The sequence below is a fragment of the Astyanax mexicanus genome, chromosome 3 (assembly GCF_023375975.1).
Source record: "Astyanax mexicanus isolate ESR-SI-001 chromosome 3, AstMex3_surface, whole genome shotgun sequence".
In the NCBI taxonomy this organism is placed as follows: Eukaryota; Metazoa; Chordata; class Actinopteri; order Characiformes; family Acestrorhamphidae; genus Astyanax; species Astyanax mexicanus.
Window position 1 is genome coordinate 30,719,252 of NC_064410.1, and position 19,331 is coordinate 30,738,582.

Sequence of the window (19,331 nt, forward strand, 5' to 3'; positions counted from 1 at the left end):
TGTCACGGTTCCTACCCAAAAAGACTGAGTACTGTAATAGATGCAAAAGATGTTGCAACAAAGTATTAGTTATATGTATTTAACCAGGTGATTTTTTGTTTTATATTTTTTTCGCTGTAAAGATTTATATTTGTTTTTCAATTGCATTGTACAGGTTATAGGTCACATTAAATGTGAAAAAAGTTATGAAATTATTTGTCTTGCTTTAATTTTTTTACAACACAACAACCTGGCATTTGAACAGGGGTGTGTAGACTTTTTATATCCACTGTATATAGAGCAATGCCAGCATTCAAAATAATAGACAACAAACTGATGGATTGGTCACCAGTAATGTGGGACACTCATTTTCGTCAAAACCTGCTTTCACCTGTTACCTACTCACCTGATTGTAATGAATTTATGAAATGTTCCAAAATATGTGTTCTGTATTGTATTACAATTTCTTAATTCATTTTGAGAATTGAGCAGACTATTCTGCAGATGATGACTAATACGATGAAATTGTGCTGACATGTTTTGAAGAGAACAACCATTACACTGAGAACCAACCAATTAAGATAGATCAACAAGATGCATTCTTTTGGAAAATTTACTAAATGTAGGATGATTGTGTTAAGTGTAGGCTACTTGTACAAAACCATTTGCAAAGATGTACTAAGTGCTTGAGACATGTACAAAGCATTTGAAATGTGATGAAAGCAATGAGAAATGCCATTCTGTTATGAGAAACTGCAAGTTAGTTTGGGAATTTGTCCATGTTATTTTGAGAATGTCATCTCAATTTCAAGAAATGAGCCAAACCAATGGAGAAAAACTGTAAGACAAGAAAGAAACTCTATCCAGTCTAAAGCAGTACATCAAAACCATTTGTCTCTACAGTGGATGTATGACACAAGCACATAAGTGTGAGCCGTTCCAGAACATATATATATATATCACTGTATTATGCATGAAAGAATGTTGAAATAGGATTGTTTTGAGAATCTGCCACTCCACTCCATACAATAAATACTGTGCATCATAAGATTATCTTTAAATACTGTGAAATAGTATTTTGATTATCTAGCTCTATCAGTGTGTTATTTCATACAAGGGCAGTGGCTTTTATACTGTTCATATCAATACTAGAATTATATTGTATCAACCGAAGAGAAGAAATATATCATAATATACATTTTGACCATATCATTAACAAATATGACAGCTGCTACACATGTCAATTTTAAAGCTGAAACCAATAATTATTAATACTAATATTAACAAAGATTACACCAAAGTACAGTAAGACAATCCTATACACTTTTGCCTCTTCTGTTTTAAGCACTACTTGTCTATGTTAGCTTTGTGTAAATCCAAAAACTCGTTCCAGAAATAAAACATAAAAAAAATACATTATGCAAGTAAGCTCACAGATATAGATAACCACTTCAACTAACTATAATGCATTTTTAACAATAAACCTTGATCTGGAATTATTTAATGTATGTCACTGCATGTAATGCACTTGTGTTTGCTAAGTGTAAATGAATGCCTGAAGCTCTTGTTTTGAGATGACTCTTATTATTAAAATTCTTCTCTTACTAAAACTCTTCTCGCAGTCCATGCAGTGATATGGTTTCTCTCCTGTGTGAATGCGCTGGCCTTCTTTTCTTTTCTGTACTTTTCTCCATTTGTTGATGACGTTTGGAAGATGATGTCTGGGTAAAATTGGAGATTTATTCTTCATGCATTCTTTGCAAAGTCCTCCAATTGTTTATATTTGTGAAGCTACATTTCAAGTTGAGCAGGAGAAGACTTGGAACAGGACAACATTCATTTCTGAAAGAAACAGGGGAAAAAAGGCAAAATACAGACAATCACATTTTAGTGGTGGGTGGAAATGACTGAAATTACTAAACAAAAAGAGAAGTAAAGAAAATACTATTTGATCAAAAAGTGTATTTGGAGATTCCAACTGTTCCAACTGTAATATGTCTTGTAGACATTAAATTACCTCTCAAACTCAAACAAGAAAGAAATAATTTCTTTTAATTTCAGATTTAATTAAAATCAAAATTATACTTATTCAAACTGTACTGAAAATAAATACTAAGTGATTATTAATAATTTTTCAGAACCCATTCAGTTAATAGTACATGCTTACTGACTACCAAGACATTTCTTTTCATGTAAAAAAAGATGTTCAACACCTTCTCTTGTACCTATACCGCTGTGCTGAACTTCTTCTGTTCAGTGACGTATTTAATCCACTTTAGCAGATTTTCTTTGTTGTTGCTGATGTTTAAACCAGCTTTTTTCATGAGATCTGAGATCATACTCTCAGTGTATTCCATCTGGTTCGTTTTATATGTTTCCTTCCACTTCTCAACTTCTCCTGGGAAAACAGAAATGTAAAGCTTTTGGCATCTCTGCATGTTATGAAATAAAATGCACAGAGTTAAAAACCATCAGGGTGAAGCCACTGATACACCGGGGAATACATGAGTTACCTGTACAGTTAATGCAGTTGAAAAGAGGAATGTGAATCACAGTTGGAGTTTTGGTGGAACCGCAAAACACGTAGAAGTCCTGTGGTTCTGTATTTTCTCCACTGGGTATGACAACTTCAGGGAAAGCCATGTTTAATTCTTTACAGATTTTAGCAGTGTCAACCACAGTCTGGAAAAAAGTCATTTTTTATTCAATTTCATTTTAAAAGACCAATATGTCTTAAAATAATTAACCTACCTAAAGACTATAGGTACAACTCCAGATCAGAAAAGATCTTACCAGCACGGAAAATGCAAATAACAAAAGTAGTAAAAAAGTAAAAGTAAAATGTAAAAAAAAAAAAAAACATAATTACATTGTGTAAAGGGTCGAGGGCCCTTTTGTTTTATTATTAAAAAAATACAGATGATTAAACCTTAAAAATTAAACTTCCTCACAAAAACAATAATTTAGAGACCAATACACAATACACACAAAAAATAATTACGTTAACTTGTTAATGCTATAGCTTTATAATAATATAAGAGGACAATTGCTTTTTCAAAACCAATTTTCTGTAGGTTAGTGAACTATAAACATATTGTACAATATTTAAATGTACTTCTGTTGTTATATAAAATATAATAGATGTCAACTTGGGTGTACAGCTTTTATTCTGTCACCTGACATCCCACATATCAATTTAACTGCCCAAATTCTGCCCATTTTGACCTAATTTAAAACATAAAGATGAAACAAGCCATCTTAATATTGATAGAGTACACATATCTGATTGACACCTGAAAGAATCTAGCTGATGATCAAAGAGATCAGTTTATTTTAGTGATAGCTTCCTTATATGGTCCCTGTACGTTTTCACCATTCGGATTTAGTTTCAGAATAAATGGATGCAGTTCTTGAACAGATTGCCTAAATCATTAGCTGTGATTCATTCAACAACATTAAGAATGTTAGGGTTAATTGTTGGTGCATCTTATGGGATTTTGGATGCAGACTTATACTGGAAAGAATAAACGCAAAAAAATAAATACAAATAAAAGGTCACCAATTAAACTTTATTTTCTCATTCTGTAAAAAGTGTGATTTTTTTTGGCTGGCAGGCAGAAGAACAACCCCTGTGTTGCAAACACAGAAGTTTTTAAAGTCTTTGCAAAAGAGGTGAGAAGCTGTTTCTGCTTCTCAGTAAAACAAAAAAGGTAAAAGTAATGAAAACAGATTGATTTGTACTGATTAAGGTATTAATAATCTGTGTGTATGGTGTTTCTATGATACCTTAAAGGGATCTCCCTCACTGAAGTCGAGGGAAATGATGAGGTCGATGTCTCGTTCTTGTCTCAGGACTGAGAAATAGGGTGAGTTGTTTAACAGTCCTGCATCCTCATATTCTCTCTTTTCTGACTTAAGGATACTGTCTTGCATTGACAAAACACACACACACACATTAAACATTATTACAAACATTTTACATTAAACTCATTTTGCTGTGATTATTTTGTACAAAATCTACCTTTAAGCACAGACAGACTTTAGGTATACAGTTGTGGTCAAAAGTTTACATACACTTGTAAAAAAACATAATGTTATGGCTGTCTTGAGTTTTCAATAAGTTCTACAACTCTTATTTTTCTGTGATAGAGTGATCGGAACACATACATGTTTGTCACAAAAAACAGTCATAAAATTTGGTTCTTTCATAAATTTATTATGGGTCTGCTGAAAATGTCACCAAATCTGCTGGGTCAAAAATATACATACAGCAACATTAGTATTTGGTTACATGTCCCTTGGCCATTTTCACGGTAACTAGGCGCTTTTGGTAGCCATCCACAAGCTCCTGGCAAGCTTCAGGTCGAATGTTTGACCACTCTTCTTGACAGAATTGGTGCAGTTCAGCTAAATGTGATGGTTTTCTTGCATGAACCCGTTTCTTTAGCACTGTCCACATGTTCTCAATGGGGTTTAAGTCAGGACTTTGGGAAGGCCATTCTAAAACCTTAATTCTAGCCTGGTTTAGCCATTCCTTTACCACTTTTGATGTGTGTTTTGGGTCATTGTCTTGTTGGAACACCCAACTGCGCCCAAGACCCAACCTTCGGGCTGATGGTTTTAAGTTTTCCTGCAGAATTTGGAGGTAATCCTCCTTCTTCATTATCCCATTTACTTTCTGCAAAGAACCAGTTCCACTGGCAGCAAAACATCCCCAGAGCATAATACTACCACCACCATGCTTGACAGTAGGCATGGTGTTCCTGGGATTAAAGGCCTCACCTTTTCTCCTCCAAACATATTGCTGGGTGTTGTGGCCAAACAGCTCAATTTTTGTTTCGTCTGACCAGAGAACTTTCCTCCAGAAGGTTTTATCTTTGTCCATGTGATCAGCAGCAAACTTCAGCCGAGTCTTAAGGTGCCTTTTCTGGAGCAAGGGCTTCTTTCTTGCACGGCAGCCTCTCAGTCCATGGCGATGTAAAACACGCTTGACTGTGGAGACTGACACCTGTGTTCCATCAGCTTCCAAATCCTTGCAGACCTGCTTCTTGGTGATTCTTGGTTGACTCTTGACCATCCTGACCAATCTCCTCTCGGCAGCATGTGATAGCTTGCGTTTTCTTCCTGATTGTGGCAGTGACACAACTGTTCCATGCACTTTATACTTGCGTATAATTGTCTGCACAGTTGCTCTTGGGACCTGTAGCTGCTTTGAAATGGCTCCAAGTGACTTCCCTGACTTGTTCAAGTCAATAATTCGCTTTTTCAGATCCACACTGAGTTCCTTTGACTTTCCCATTGTAGCTTTTGTAGCTGAGTCTAATCACTGGGTCAAATGAGCCCTATTTAAATGGGCTCATGAGAAGTCAACAGCTGTAGTCAATCAGAATCACTTACAAGAAGTGAAGAGGCCATGACATGAAGCTAATTTGATTGACACAACTCGCTACATCACCAAAATTGACAAATTTTGTTGCTGTATGTATATTTTTGACCCAGCAGATTTGGTGACATTTTCAGCAGACCCATAATAAATTTATGAAAGAACCAAATTTTATGACTGTTTTTTGTGACAAACATGTATGTGTTCCGATCACTCTATCACAGAAAAATAAGAGTTGTAGAACTTATTGAAAACTCAAGACAGCCATAACATTATGTTTTTTTACAAGTGTATGTAAACTTTTGACCACAACTGTATGTGTATTTTAAATCACAAAACAATACCATTGAATTAAATATTATTGTATGAGAAATACAATATTTATTTGTAACATGTTATAACACTGCTTCATAATTTACAGTTAAGGTATCTACGCAGTAACTAATTAACGGTGCTACTTTAACACCTAAATTCCTCCTATTAACTACCACTGATTACTGAGAAATCACTCAGTAGGTAGTAGTGAACTAATGAGTACAATAGTTCACCATTAACTCAACATTAAATACGTACATATTGTGGCATGAGGGGGAGCCGTGGGTCTGCCCCATGCCGAAAAGCACAGCCCTATCTGTCCCAGCCAGCTGGGACAGGTATAAAAACTCTGCCTTAGCCCACACTCAAGAGGACTTTCACTGGGGAGCTAAGGGCTGAGGCTGCACGGACTTAAAGTAACTATTGAACTCCAAAGCCCCACTGGGCCGAATTTATGTTGTTTTAAGTTCTTTTTGGTGTGGTGGAGTGAATTTATAACCAAATAATGGTGCGTTTGAGTTCATTTACTCCCCGTGTGTCTCTGTGTGCTTCCTGCAATCGGGTCACAGTGGCCACGCCCCTAACCCCAGGGGCCAACCACAATATTTACTGGAAAACTATTTCCTAAATATGTCTCCTTCACGGTAACTACTAATAATTACTGCCCAAATTAACAGCACCTGCTTAGCTAAAAAATCTCTTGCAAGCCACCTGGAGACCTGGAGTTGGGAATTTTAACTGGAACACTCCTACAAGTCAGGTTCCTACCAGGACACTGAGAAGAGCTTTCCAAAGTGTGAATAATCACAGTTAATTTATAGAGGGGCAAACACTTTTTCACCAATTGCTAGGTTGGTTTGGATAGTTTTTCTCTTAATAAATGACATAATCATTTAAAAAGTGATTTTTATGTTTACTCAGGTTATATTTGTCTGATGTTAAAGTTTGATATTTTTTTTTAAATGAAGTATGATAAAAATGGCAAAACAAAAACATATGTAAGGAGGCAAATACTTTTTATGCAACTGTATATGAGAGAAATTATAGGTAATTCCCACCTTTCATTTTGTCGTCATGGTTGTAAGTCATTCGCCAGATCCAGTGCATAGCCTTCTCTATTTCTCTAAGAATGGCATTCCAAATTTCTAAAAAACAAAACAAAAGGAAATCAAAATTACATTTAAATGAAATATGTTCAATGTGTAGCCCAAATGCTTTCGAAGGTCATGAAATTGTCTTGAGATTTTTTAAGTAAATTAATGGTTGCATAGCTACACTGCAAAAGTCAATTACCAAACATTACATCACAGCAGTTACATAAACTTATGTCAGTCTTCAAGTGTCTGTTTAAGCATCACATGTCAAAATGAACTAGCAAACTAAAATAAATCAACTAAAACAAACAAACCATGCAAAATGCATTAAAATGGATCTGTATATAATGTCATAGATGCTTTTTAATCTCTTGAAACTCATTAAATTGAATCTAAATCAAATCTAATTTAAGAAGCATTACTTACATATATAAGACTGGGTCTGCTGTGTATTAAAAGTAAGAATTAAAAAATAATTTCAATATATTAAAGTAGAAAAGACTCTACTCACCATCCCACAAATTCTGCGATCCTGCAAATCAGTCAAAGAAACATTTGCATATAATAAAGGCTAAATTTATACATTCATAAAAATGTATACTTAGTCATGGATTAAAAAATAGATCTTATATTGTTTTCTTCTGTTTTAGTTTATGCATTTTGGATTGTATGTTTTAATCTGGACATTTACGATAAATAAATTATAGTTATGTTCCCACCTTTCATTTTGTAGACAAAGTTGTATGTTGTTCCCCAGTACCAGTGCACAGCCTTCTCTATGGCTCTAACAATGGCAATCCACATTTCTAAAAATCAAAACAGATTAAATTAAAATAAAATATAGTAATTTTACAGTCCAAATGATTGTGCTATATTCTTAAGTAATGAGTATATGAATATGAATCTTTAAAAAAAAATACTTTTAAATTAAATTACTGGCAGCACAGATATACTGCAGAATTCACAAGTATACCAGCAAACATAACATCACTGCACAGAACTTATATCAGTCTTTAAGTCTACAGAGCTCAATGTATAATGTATGATGACATTGCAAAATAAACTACCAACCAAAAATAAAAGCCAAGTAAAAAATCAAAACATGCGAAATGCATTCAAATGCATCTATACAATAAAATGTTACAAATGATTTTGTGTAAAATGTGGATGAAGAAACAAGATCGTAAATAAAAACTAAGATAATAAAAACAGGTGCCAGGGCTCCTTATTGCAGTTATATATTTTGTGATCCGACTTTTTATATATTTTGTGATCCAACTAATATAATAAACACGTCTTTAAGCCTCTTGAACCTCATCAAATGCAAATCAAATCTATTTTAAGAACTGTAACTTATATAGCCTATATAATATATATGGTCTGCCATTTATTAAAACTGTCAAAGTAAAAAATAATAAAAGTAAAGGGTATTCTTTTTACCGTCCAGAAGATCTGCAAACCAGTCAAAGTAACATTCGCATATAATCAGGGTGACATTCATATAGATGTGGAGGAACGTCTCACTGTTCACGAGGTGTAGTGTAGAGCTTATCTTGTGTCCCGATTTGTCACATTTATCTAAAAAATTTAATGTTCATTTTGAAAAACTGTAACATAAAACCAGGCAATCGTGGAAAAATTAAAGTATATCATGACCTTTCAGTAAACCATCCAAAGTTTCACAGTGAACAGAATGATCCTCCCCACTGAGGAAACTAACGTACAGTTCCAGCAGTGTTGTAATCAACTTACAACCAGCCTTTGCATTAAATGTTTGTGGTAGATCACCTTCTTCTGTTATTTCTATTCAAAAAACATTATAGAGAAATAAAGACAAATATTAAATTGTATTAATCAACACAATTCAACACAACGACAAAGCTAAAAACATTTACAAAACATTGATTAAACAAATGCTTTTTTTTTTATATATTTCATGTACAAAACATAGAAAAAACAGAAATGCCCATACCTTTGCTCAGCATTAGTAGTTCGCTAAAGATGAACTTAAGGATCTCTTCCATATCAGCTATTGCACTGCCACATAGGCCTAAACGTATTCAAAAGAACTAATATGAAATTTACAATAACATAACAACACAGGAAACCTGAAGAAAATTGAATTATTTTTGTGTTATCTTGCCTTTCATAATGACACACACTTTCCAGCAGACACACATTACATCAACCCTGTATTGCTGTCACACCTGTCTCTCCCACACTCAGCTCTACCTGTGATCTCCAGGCTTCATTACCCAGGATGCACCACACACTAACATTACTCACGTTCACGATCACATGCCACTGCAGGTAGGAAGTCAATCACCTAGATATTGATTTCACCTGTTACGCGCTTTCACATACTTTACATCTTGCTGGGTATTGACAGTTTATCCTCGTACAGCGTGTTATTCCTTGCCTGTGTTAACTCTTCTGAACCTGGATTTTTATTTACTGACCCTGATTTTTCCTGCCCTCTAATATTGCCTTGCTGTGCATGACATTGGGCTGCATTTCGATTCAGGTATGTTTACTCTCCTTCTGCTGCTGTTTACCAGTGTTGACCTTGTTTGTTCTGACTACACCTTTTCTGCTTATTTATTTATTAAAGTATATTTTGAGTTTTTCACAGTCATGAGATGTTCTCAATGACGACCAGCCAGGCTGTATCTTTGCCCAAGTAAATTAAACTGTGAAAGAAAAAGTAAAAAAATAGAAAATTGTGAAGATGCTTTGGTCCCTATTAAACAATCAGTTAATGCAGATTTGATGAGTAGACTGGCTATGATAATCCAGTGCCTTTTCCATCAACACCCTAAAATACATGTAATTTCCATATCTTGCAGACTGTCAGAGCTAATTCTTAATAGCAACTCTAAAAATGTCAATTGGATCACTGGGTTCTGCAGTACACCGTTGCACGAAAAAGTGTGTGAACCCTTTGAGATTACTTAGATTTCTGCATAAATTGGTCATTAAATGTGTTCTGATCTTCATCTAAGTCACAACAATAGACAAACATAGTCTGCTAAGCCTAGGGGTTCACATACTTTTTTCCCCCCCTCACTGTGAATGTAAACATGTTGTGTTCAATAAAACCATGCAAACATATCATTTTTTGTGTGGTATTAGTTTAAGCAGACTGTGTTTGTCTATTGTTGTGATCAGAACACATTTAATGATCAATTTATGCAGAAATCCAAATAATCCCAAAGGGTTTACATACTTTTTACTGCAACTGTCATGAGAAACTTAAAAAAGTAAAAGAACAGAACCAGGGCTATGCAAAAAAATGAATAATCAATTAGATAATAAACTTTGATACATTCAGACATTACTGTCATTTTTGCACTCTCCTGGATTGGTGGAACAAAATCAATATTTGCAATCAAATTTTTGCACCTATTTTATTATTATCTGGTCCAAAATTTTAGCATTGGGCAAGCCCGATTTCTGCAGTATATTCGACATTCTTAAATTCAAACTCTAAAATAAATATTTCAATCTTATCCACCCATCTTAATTAATTTGAGACATAACAAGAAAATACATTCCTGTTTTTTGTTTGATGTGTTGACCAATAGGCGCCAATAGGCTTGTGTATTTGTTGGAAGTTTAGGGAACGGATTTAATTATTAGTGGAGGTGGTGGTAGAGAGGGAGGTGATGGCTAAACTGTCATCCATAATGGACAACAACACCCACTTCCTGGAGGAAACTCTTTATATATCCTGGAGAAGAATGAACCCAGGCATAGCTTTTCATTTTTATTAGTGGAAACAGCACAAAATGTTACTTTCACACTGAGTAGTGCATTTGTGATGTGTTACCTTGAAGGAACAGAATGTCGATCTCCGGCTGCTTGTTAATCTTCTGTCCATTTTCAAACTGACTTCCCCAACAAGACGAATCCACAAAGGCTCCAGTAAGAGAATACCCTGACTCATCTGGTGTTATCTCAAACCAACAATCTACAAAAATATGTTTTTATTTGATCATATATACAGTATGTACAAAATCCATATGCACTGAAAACACTTAGACATGTATGAAAATTACCTGCATGCAATCTATCATATTTACACTTCTTGTCAATCACAGTGTAAATGGGATATGGGTCATTGCTGTACGTGCTCCTCTGGTCCGAAAGCCTGTGTTCATCAATCTGTTAAATACAGAAAATACAGAATGTAAATTCAATTTAAACACAGGAACCATAAACTTATTGTAAATATATGTTTTATATGTTTCCAATAGGCGGCGCAGGCAAAGACTCGGTCCCACAAATAAATAAGCCCAGCGATTCGAAAATGCAATTTTTTTCACACACTATCAGCCAACAATATCAGGTTAAGAGTTGTTATTATTAAAATAAAAGCTTAAGTGTTTATATTTTACAGTCAATATAGGGTATTTTAAGCTGAATGTAAGGTGGACTCTTGTACTTCCGCAGGTCTGCCCCGCTGGGGGGCGCCAAAGTTAACAAAACTTTAATTCTTAAAAAAAAAAGTTTCCTTCAGTCAAATGAGTGCTGAAATCTTCAATTTCTCTGCTAAAACATTTATTTGGGTAAGTAAAGCACTTCTGTTTATTTACAGCTGCTTACATTTCTAATTTTTTTTACTGAAATGGCCGACAATGCAGAGCTTACAGCACAGCTGTACAGAGTAGCTATGGATATTTTTTAAAGTTATTTTTATAAGCAAATCGATTGCATTTTCTCATCCTATTTAAATCTAAATCTTTTAATAAACAGCGATGATGGAACTGTGTGTTATAATTGCAATAATACACTTAAGGTTCGTGCTATAACGAACGTGTAATATTGGTATGTTATAGCACTCCCTCTCCTGTATTATTGCTTAATTAAATTTCTGTTATTATTTAAAGGAAAACATGTTAAGGAAATATGTTTATTTTTTTACAGATAATAAATCAGTTAAAATAGGAACTGTTCCGTGATTTTTTTCTCTAGGTCTGTATGTTTCTGTGATATTCTTACCTCGTTTACTATGTAAGATACATTCATTGCTGCCCAGACATCTGTTAGGCTGAAGTTGTCTTTTTCACAAAAGTATTTCTTCAGTTTTTTACCCCTCTTTGTGCGAGAGACTTTTGTATCAGTAAGCCTTGCTTTGATTTCATCTTTCACAGCTTCTAGGTTGGTGGACCAGTCTGATTCTTTATATAATGATGCCATGCACCTTCCGTAAACAGGAGAACAGGACAAAACAACATCACTTTCTTTGGTATTATCATTATACATAAGTCACAACATAACACAAATCACAATAAAAAGGACTCCCCAGGTTTTGTGTATGAATTTATATGCTTCTTGTCAAAATGTCTTTTGATGTAAATAGTTTGGTAAGTAGAAAATAAACAGATCTCCAAATACCCTTAAATTAAAGATGAAACATGATAAGATTAGTGTACAATTTTAGAGCGGAAATGTTGTGAGCACCCAAAAACATTTGAGCTCTTGTAACTTTTCCCATGGTTAGAACTATGGTTTGCTCATAATCAGGAAATTAGCATATCCCAAAGCTTTAAACACTCCTCAGGCATTTGGCTCTAACGTCTTAGCAGCTGCTAGCCCTCTACAATGCAATTAACTGATACCAAAAGCAGGAAAGGGCTATAAGAAGATACATTTTAAGAAATGGCAGTTAACAGGAATGCGAAAGTGGAGAGGCACTGGACTGTTCTACTTTGCAGTCATACCTTTACATACAACCTTCAATCATAACAGAAAACTACTAAATACTGTGTCCTCACTAGAAACAAATCAGCTTTATGCTTCATGAAGCGCATGCAAAAACAGAGAGGGTTCTGATTGGTGGGTTTTCTCTGCAAAGAGCCTGTGGGTCAGCCAATCCGTTTTTAGTGTGGGCGTGCAGTGTTTTTTTCCCCCTCCTGGACAGGATGCGTTCTGCGCATCATGCCTACCATCTAAACTCATTTCACCTCTAAAATAAATCAATGTCTGGTAAAAGTAAAGAAACAATGAAAGTTGTGCCTGCTGTATAGTTTGTAATAGTGATTTTAGCATTGCCAACAGGGGAATAATTGATAGCAAATGGCATCTTGAGATTTGTTATATAATAGCCAAAAGGTAAAGTTCTGTTAGCCTTTGGTTTGTGCCAAGTTTTATTTATTTATTTATTTATTTTTTGGAAAGGGGATTGGTGGGGGTTGGGGTCCAAGTGTAGATCCAGGGTAACCTCCCTGAAATTATTTTTTGCAACCCAGGATGTCTGGTCCTGACACAACACAACAAAACCTGATCACATAACTTTCTGTCGCTTCAGCACTAGTCTATTTACAGAAGTTTTATCATTACATTCAATGTCTTTAAAGCAACCAGAATAAGTAAATCTATAGCCAAGCTAGCTAGGCAAATGTTAGCTTAGTAAAAGGGCTACAGGTCTGACACCACAAACTTGAACTTGAAATGTTATCTTTCTGTACTGTCCTACACATTTCCCTGAACATCACCCTTCCTTAGAATCATTCTAAATATTTCCTATTTTAAGTGGGGTTTCCATTAACCAGACTTGAACATGTTCTCTGGTGGGCAGAGCAGTAATTTTGCCAAATACAAAGACAAAATCAAAGTATAGACATAGCTCAAGGGTGGTTAAGGGACAAGGAAAAGTGAAAAAAAAACAAAACAAAAGAAAATGTAAGTAATATCATTATTGCTTACATATATAATTGTTCCCTGGTTCAATCATTTTGTTCATCTTCGTGCATGTAGATGTGTGAAGATGTGTCAAATCAATTAAGATATACCTTGTGCTTGGTTTAGTAATAGTTATTACGAAAGGAGTGTATATTTATATATAGCACTGCGCAATGCTGCACTCATGAATATTCATGAGTAAGAGCCAAAAACCTGTTGTTCTTCTCTTCCACTCTCTCCCACTCTTCCACCAAACTAAAACAGCCGGAAACTGGAGCACCAGAACAATTTTTCACAAAAAGAAAAAAAAAAAACAGATTACACGTCATTCTTTAATACTAGACACCACTAGAGGGAGAGAGAGAGGTTTAGTCTAAATGTATGCACCGACATAAAATAAATATTTCATGTATTCTTTAGCTGTACCATGTAGATCCTGAGACTCCACTCAGGTATGTGATGCTGTCCAGCAGTCCCTCTTCTTTGAGCTGACTCAGTGATCCCAGAAGTCCCACCATAGCTCTCAGACCACCACCAGAACCCATCACTGCTATTTTAGGCGCACCCTGTCATCAATAAAACACAAATACTGAACACCTAAACAATGTAGCAATATCCACTGCATCACTACAGCACAATGTACACTAACTATCAGTGGTGTGCAGTGAGGCCCTTCTATCACTTCAGAGAAGGGGTGACAATAGGTGCATGTAAATCATTACATAATATTTAATTAGTAAATTTATATTATAGTTATTGTAAACTATAAGCATATATTTAATGAATTAATTTAACTAAATTAAAAAACAGCATCTTATACAAAGCATTAGTCTGTGTTTTTCAGTCTCTATAGGACGTATTTAATGTTTTGGCTGCCCTGGCGTACTGTAGACATACAAATGAGTAATCTTTGTTGAACAGCTGTGCATGTGGAAAAAATAAGCGTTGAAAACTTTGTTGTGGTCTGTTGTACATGGTACGTTTGTTTTTTTGTAGCTGTGTTTGTGGGCTGTTAAGGTGTATTAAATTCATATAACTAAGTCAAGACAGAGAATATATAGTTATTGTAATATTTATCTATGTGTAGGTCGGCGGGGGTGAGGTGTTGCAGAAGGGGCACGCCACTGCTAACTATATTACAATAAACATGTTAATATTTTAAATGCATACAGCAGTACAGATGTTCATAATGCTTTTTTTTTACTAATGTAAAATAATATTATGATATAACCGACATAGTGTAATAAAGTACAGTAAAATATTGAAATAATTAAGATCATTATTTACCGCGTTGCAGGGTATATCGTGCTGCTTCAGGCATTGTAAAACAGTGGCTGCCCTGTTAGCCACATGATGCTTCTCGGCTTCATTCAGAGTGTGGCCAATTCTCACCTCACTGCTACATATATTTAACAAGAAAAGTATATAAACAAAATTAATGTATTTATACTATCTCCATTAAAAGACACTCATAAGTATTTGTCTATAGCTTAAAAAACATGGGCAGACTCTAATATATAAACTGAACCAGAATGAGGTTTTATTATCCAGTAGTTCACAATCCTGGTGTACCACTTCCTGGCTAGTTTTAGTGTTTTTTGGGATGTGATCTGATAAACAGCTTAACTTGGCTTAATGTACTAAAACAATGAGGTAGAAACACCAAACTTCACTCATTCATTAATCTTCATTAGTACTCTCTATTCACTTTATTATTACTCTATGGATGAACCTGTACTCCATTAGAACTATACGGAATATAATACTGCCCAGTAGTGTATAGGGAACAAAACGGTAAGAATTTGTCTATGGAGCTCGGTAGGTGTATTTTTAGAACAGTTCTGTTTCGTTAGTTAAAAGTGGATTTTTACTTTCTGGACCTGGACTACCCACCTCTGTGTTTAACTATAGGTTTACATAGGATCTCCAGTGGATTTCACATTTTACAGAGAGTCTAAGACTGGGTCAGTGGCTGAACTGCACTTAGAAAGGCATTACACATGTTGTAAAGTACACTCTAAAAAACAGAGGTACGAGATGAGTACTTTTTTGTACTCGAAGGTACATTCTTTGTAATTGTACCCTCAAAGGTACAATATTGGTCTTTACAGGGTCAGATTTGTTCCCTCTGAAGTACAAAGTCATTTCTAACAGCAATAAGTACAAATTTGTACCATTTAACCAGCCAAAGGGTACATTCAGAATTCTGCATCACTGTACTAATGAACAGAATATATTTAAATTGCACATTTTTTATTTGAAAGCCAGACAATTTTGTATCATCAAGTTTTTGAGCCATTTTTAGTTGATGACAATGTTTATAATCTTTATAATCTATACTGGCACAAAACCATGGGTACAAAAAAGGACTTTCACTGAAAGGTACTTTTTTGAACCTTAATATAAGGTACAGCCCCAGCGACAAGCTTTGTACTCTTTTAAGTACAAATCTGTACTTATATTTCTTAGAGTGTAACATATGACATTGCAAAAACTGTTATTAGTGTAAAAGTGTGTCTAACTGTTGTCCACCTCCTGGTATCGCAGTGCTGTTAGCCAATCGTATGTAAATAATTAAATATTTAAAATGAGAATTGGTCAACAAAATGATAGTGATGATAGTGACAATGAGGGAACATTTCAGACACAATAGCGACAAAACAATACATTACCTGATCAACTAGAGTGTGCAGTTGATGCAGATGATAGCAGTTCCGCACTGTCAAACTATATCTACAAACTTATAGCTAAATCTTTCTAAGCTGTTGTAGTACATTTAACCATGTTGAGTCTTTTCCTTATAATAGGTTTTAAATTAGAAAATAATTACTATTTATAATTTTCCTGGTTGGGTTCAGCTTTATATTTACATTAGTTAAGAGAAATAATAAAGAGCATTAAATGAGTGAAGTTTGGTGTACTTCATTGTTTTATTACATTAAGCCACATTAGTCTGTTTTTACGTTAAGCATTTTAAACTCTTTAACAAGCAATGGTTTAAACCCTAAAAGCAGTGGTGCTTCAGGACAAAGGATTGAGAAACACTGTTATAATCATTATGAATAAACAGACACATTTTGTTTAAAATGTAATAATGTATCAAATACCTTTCACATACATTAATCTCTTCCATCTGTGAAAAGAGCAAGTGTGAGAAGCATGCTGTTGTAAAAACGGTTCTGTTTATTAGTCACTATTAAATATTGTTGACATTTTATTTGCGGCAACATATATAATCAATGCTAACACACAGGAGAGCAATTCTGACAAAAAAAAGATGTTTGTATAACGTGTTCAAATAAGGACTGATATCTACTCAGAGCAGAACAAAGTAGAGACATATGGCAAGAATGACTTGAGAATAACTTTATTTAATTAGTTACTACATTTATATTTTTGTCCCTCATTTTACTTGTCATAATTTTAATCTGTTTTTTTTTTTTTACATTTAAAGGTAGAAAGCTTTAAGTAATATCAGAGCTTTTGGCTGTATACAGTGAATCTATCTGTCAGCGAAATTTGATTTAGTTTTTATGACAGAAACTGATTTAATTTAACCTATTTTAGCAATCTTCATCAAATCGATCAATTGCAAAGCATGATTTAGGGCGCGTTAGTGTGTTTTTGGTATCCTCAAACGTGCAAAAGGCATGTACTAATTCTCTAAGTTAATCATGGGTGTGTTTTGGGCGTAAGTCAGCTGCTCTGACTTTGGTGCATTTGTATCTCACAGAGCAGTGCTTTTAGCAGAGGAAACTGACCTGCGCTTTCACACTGTGAAAGTATGCCAGCAGGTCAATTAATGGAACAGAACTGTTATTTTATTCTTTATTCTGTTTGTAAAAGTCGAGTTTATGCATCACAGCACGACCGTGTGTGTATTTAACGAGCAGGAGTGTACGTGCTCTGAGGGTGCTCGGTGCTCCTGCAATGGCTAAGATAGGATTAGGTGGCTGACTGTTGAATGTTGCCAGATATTTACCTAAACACACCTCACTTCCTGCGGGAGCTCAAGAGTGAATATAGGCTGTCTATAGGGTGTAATGTAGCAATGAGCGTCTCAACATGCTTTGCGAAGGGTGTACAATAGGACCTTCATAAATATTTTAAACATGTCCAGGATCATGTTCACCTCGACTATTTATTTACAGTTAACATTTTTCCAAATTTCCATTTAAATTTGTTACAAATAAAAGTATCACATAATTTAAAAACAATTATGGCATACAAGCAAACAAGATGCCAATTTCCTAAATTCTGTGTGGAATGATATCCCATAGGGCTTTTTTCTCTTTTTTTTTGCTGTTTCATTGCAAACAAAAAAAAGAAGTGAAAGCAGTGGTTCTTTTTCTAAAAGAGATTATTGGCTATGTATATCCATTTTTACCCAATTTCTTTGTCCAGTTTGGTATTTCTAGTTCTACCCTAAATGGTTTTCAAGCTTTCCTTACAATATTACTGTCAGAATCATCAAGAAAACCTCAGTTACTAATAACAACCTTAAAAGCAAACTATTTTTTAAGATGGAGCTTGTTGTAATTCATCCTGTGTTTACCTTGTGCTACCTTTTTGTTATGCATTACACTAAGAACTATTCTAAAAGCTATTCTACAAATTCAAATGTGCTACAATAGTTGTGTACTTTCTTGCAATTGTTAAGTATGTGCCAACATTCTTAATGTCACCTGAACTCCTTTTCTGCCACAGACTCACCTCCCCCCAGGCACTCACTGCTTTCATTTTGTTTTGGTTTTGATAAGGCAGGTACTGTCTTGTTATGATTTTGTTATGATTTTTATGGTTTTTAGGGTAATAACTAATTTTAAATCTTAATAAAAAAATCTACTGAATATTTTTATAGCACTATTGCATAGTTAAACAAATAATAACCACAAAAAATAAATGTAAGCTATTTAATATACTGTATCAACTTAATAGAACTCACGCACATGTGCACACGCGCACACTCACACACACAGAGAGAAAAATACAGATAAATACACACAAGCATATTTATATGTACATACAGTATATCTGTATTATGCAAAAAACAGAAACAACCCATCTACATAATGTAAGTAGCAAAATTTCTGTCTAATGTGAGTAAAACCAATATATCTGCTTCATTTAATTATTGTTGGCAATACATCAAATTTACATAATGTAAATAACACTAAATACACTATGAAGCTTAATCAGATGCTGTACAAAATCTATTTGAAATAAAGTGTTATCAAAAGAGCATAATAAACAAGACGTACCGTCACTTGTCGAAGCCAAAATGTGAAAGGAACCCGTAAACTGAGGGCTTTAAAGTGATAGTAACTTTACATATACATTTGTGAGCATGTTCGAACTTGCAAGTGCATTTTTGTCTGAAGGCCAGAAGACAGTAGGCTTGCTTTGGAAAATGTCCAATCGGATATAATGTAATATACCTCAGTAATATACCAGTATCCAGCTGAGGAAAAAAAAACAATAACAGATAGACAATAATAGGCTTCCAGCAAAAATTCAATATTGCTTCAATATTAAGTAGAGCCGTTAATGTTAGCCTCTTGCGCTGGTCTGCTCTCCTGCTCTCTGACTGACACACACACACACAGAAAGGCACACACTATAGTTTTACTGCTGCTGTAGACCTCTGTTCCTTTTGTTCCAACAAAAGAGGAACCAAACCCGCTTTCGCTTTCACTTTCACACATATAAGCCAGGGAATTACCGATGGCCAGTCACTTACGCCATGTCTGACTTCCATGTATCAAACCATATCTCATCTTGTATCCAGGCTAGAGAAGTACAACAGGGCACTAAAGTCTTCTTTTAACTGTAGAGTTTTTGTCCATATAAACAATAATCTTTTTGCTCATACTGTG

At 34.7% G+C, this 19,331-nt stretch overlaps 1 protein-coding gene across 1 annotated transcript; it reads right to left on the minus strand.

Moving 5' to 3' along the window:
- Nucleotides 1-275: 275 nt before the first annotated feature.
- On the minus strand, nucleotides 276-18,956 carry LOC125799374 (cytosolic phospholipase A2 gamma-like). Its single transcript, XM_049475921.1, has 17 exons — nucleotides 18,717-18,956; nucleotides 16,563-16,588; nucleotides 14,743-14,854; nucleotides 13,882-14,021; nucleotides 11,773-11,974; nucleotides 10,830-10,935; nucleotides 10,601-10,741; nucleotides 8,744-8,821; nucleotides 8,414-8,574; nucleotides 8,212-8,362; nucleotides 7,491-7,577; nucleotides 7,283-7,303; nucleotides 6,736-6,822; nucleotides 3,766-3,905; nucleotides 2,493-2,661; nucleotides 2,193-2,377; nucleotides 276-1,821 (listed from the first exon to the last, which is right to left on the minus strand). Exons 2-16 carry the CDS (start codon nucleotides 16,586-16,588, stop codon nucleotides 2,205-2,207), a joined length of 1,794 nt encoding a protein of 597 aa, XP_049331878.1. The 5' UTR covers nucleotides 18,717-18,956; the 3' UTR covers nucleotides 276-1,821; nucleotides 2,193-2,204.
- Between the last annotated feature and the right edge of the window lie 375 nt (nucleotides 18,957-19,331).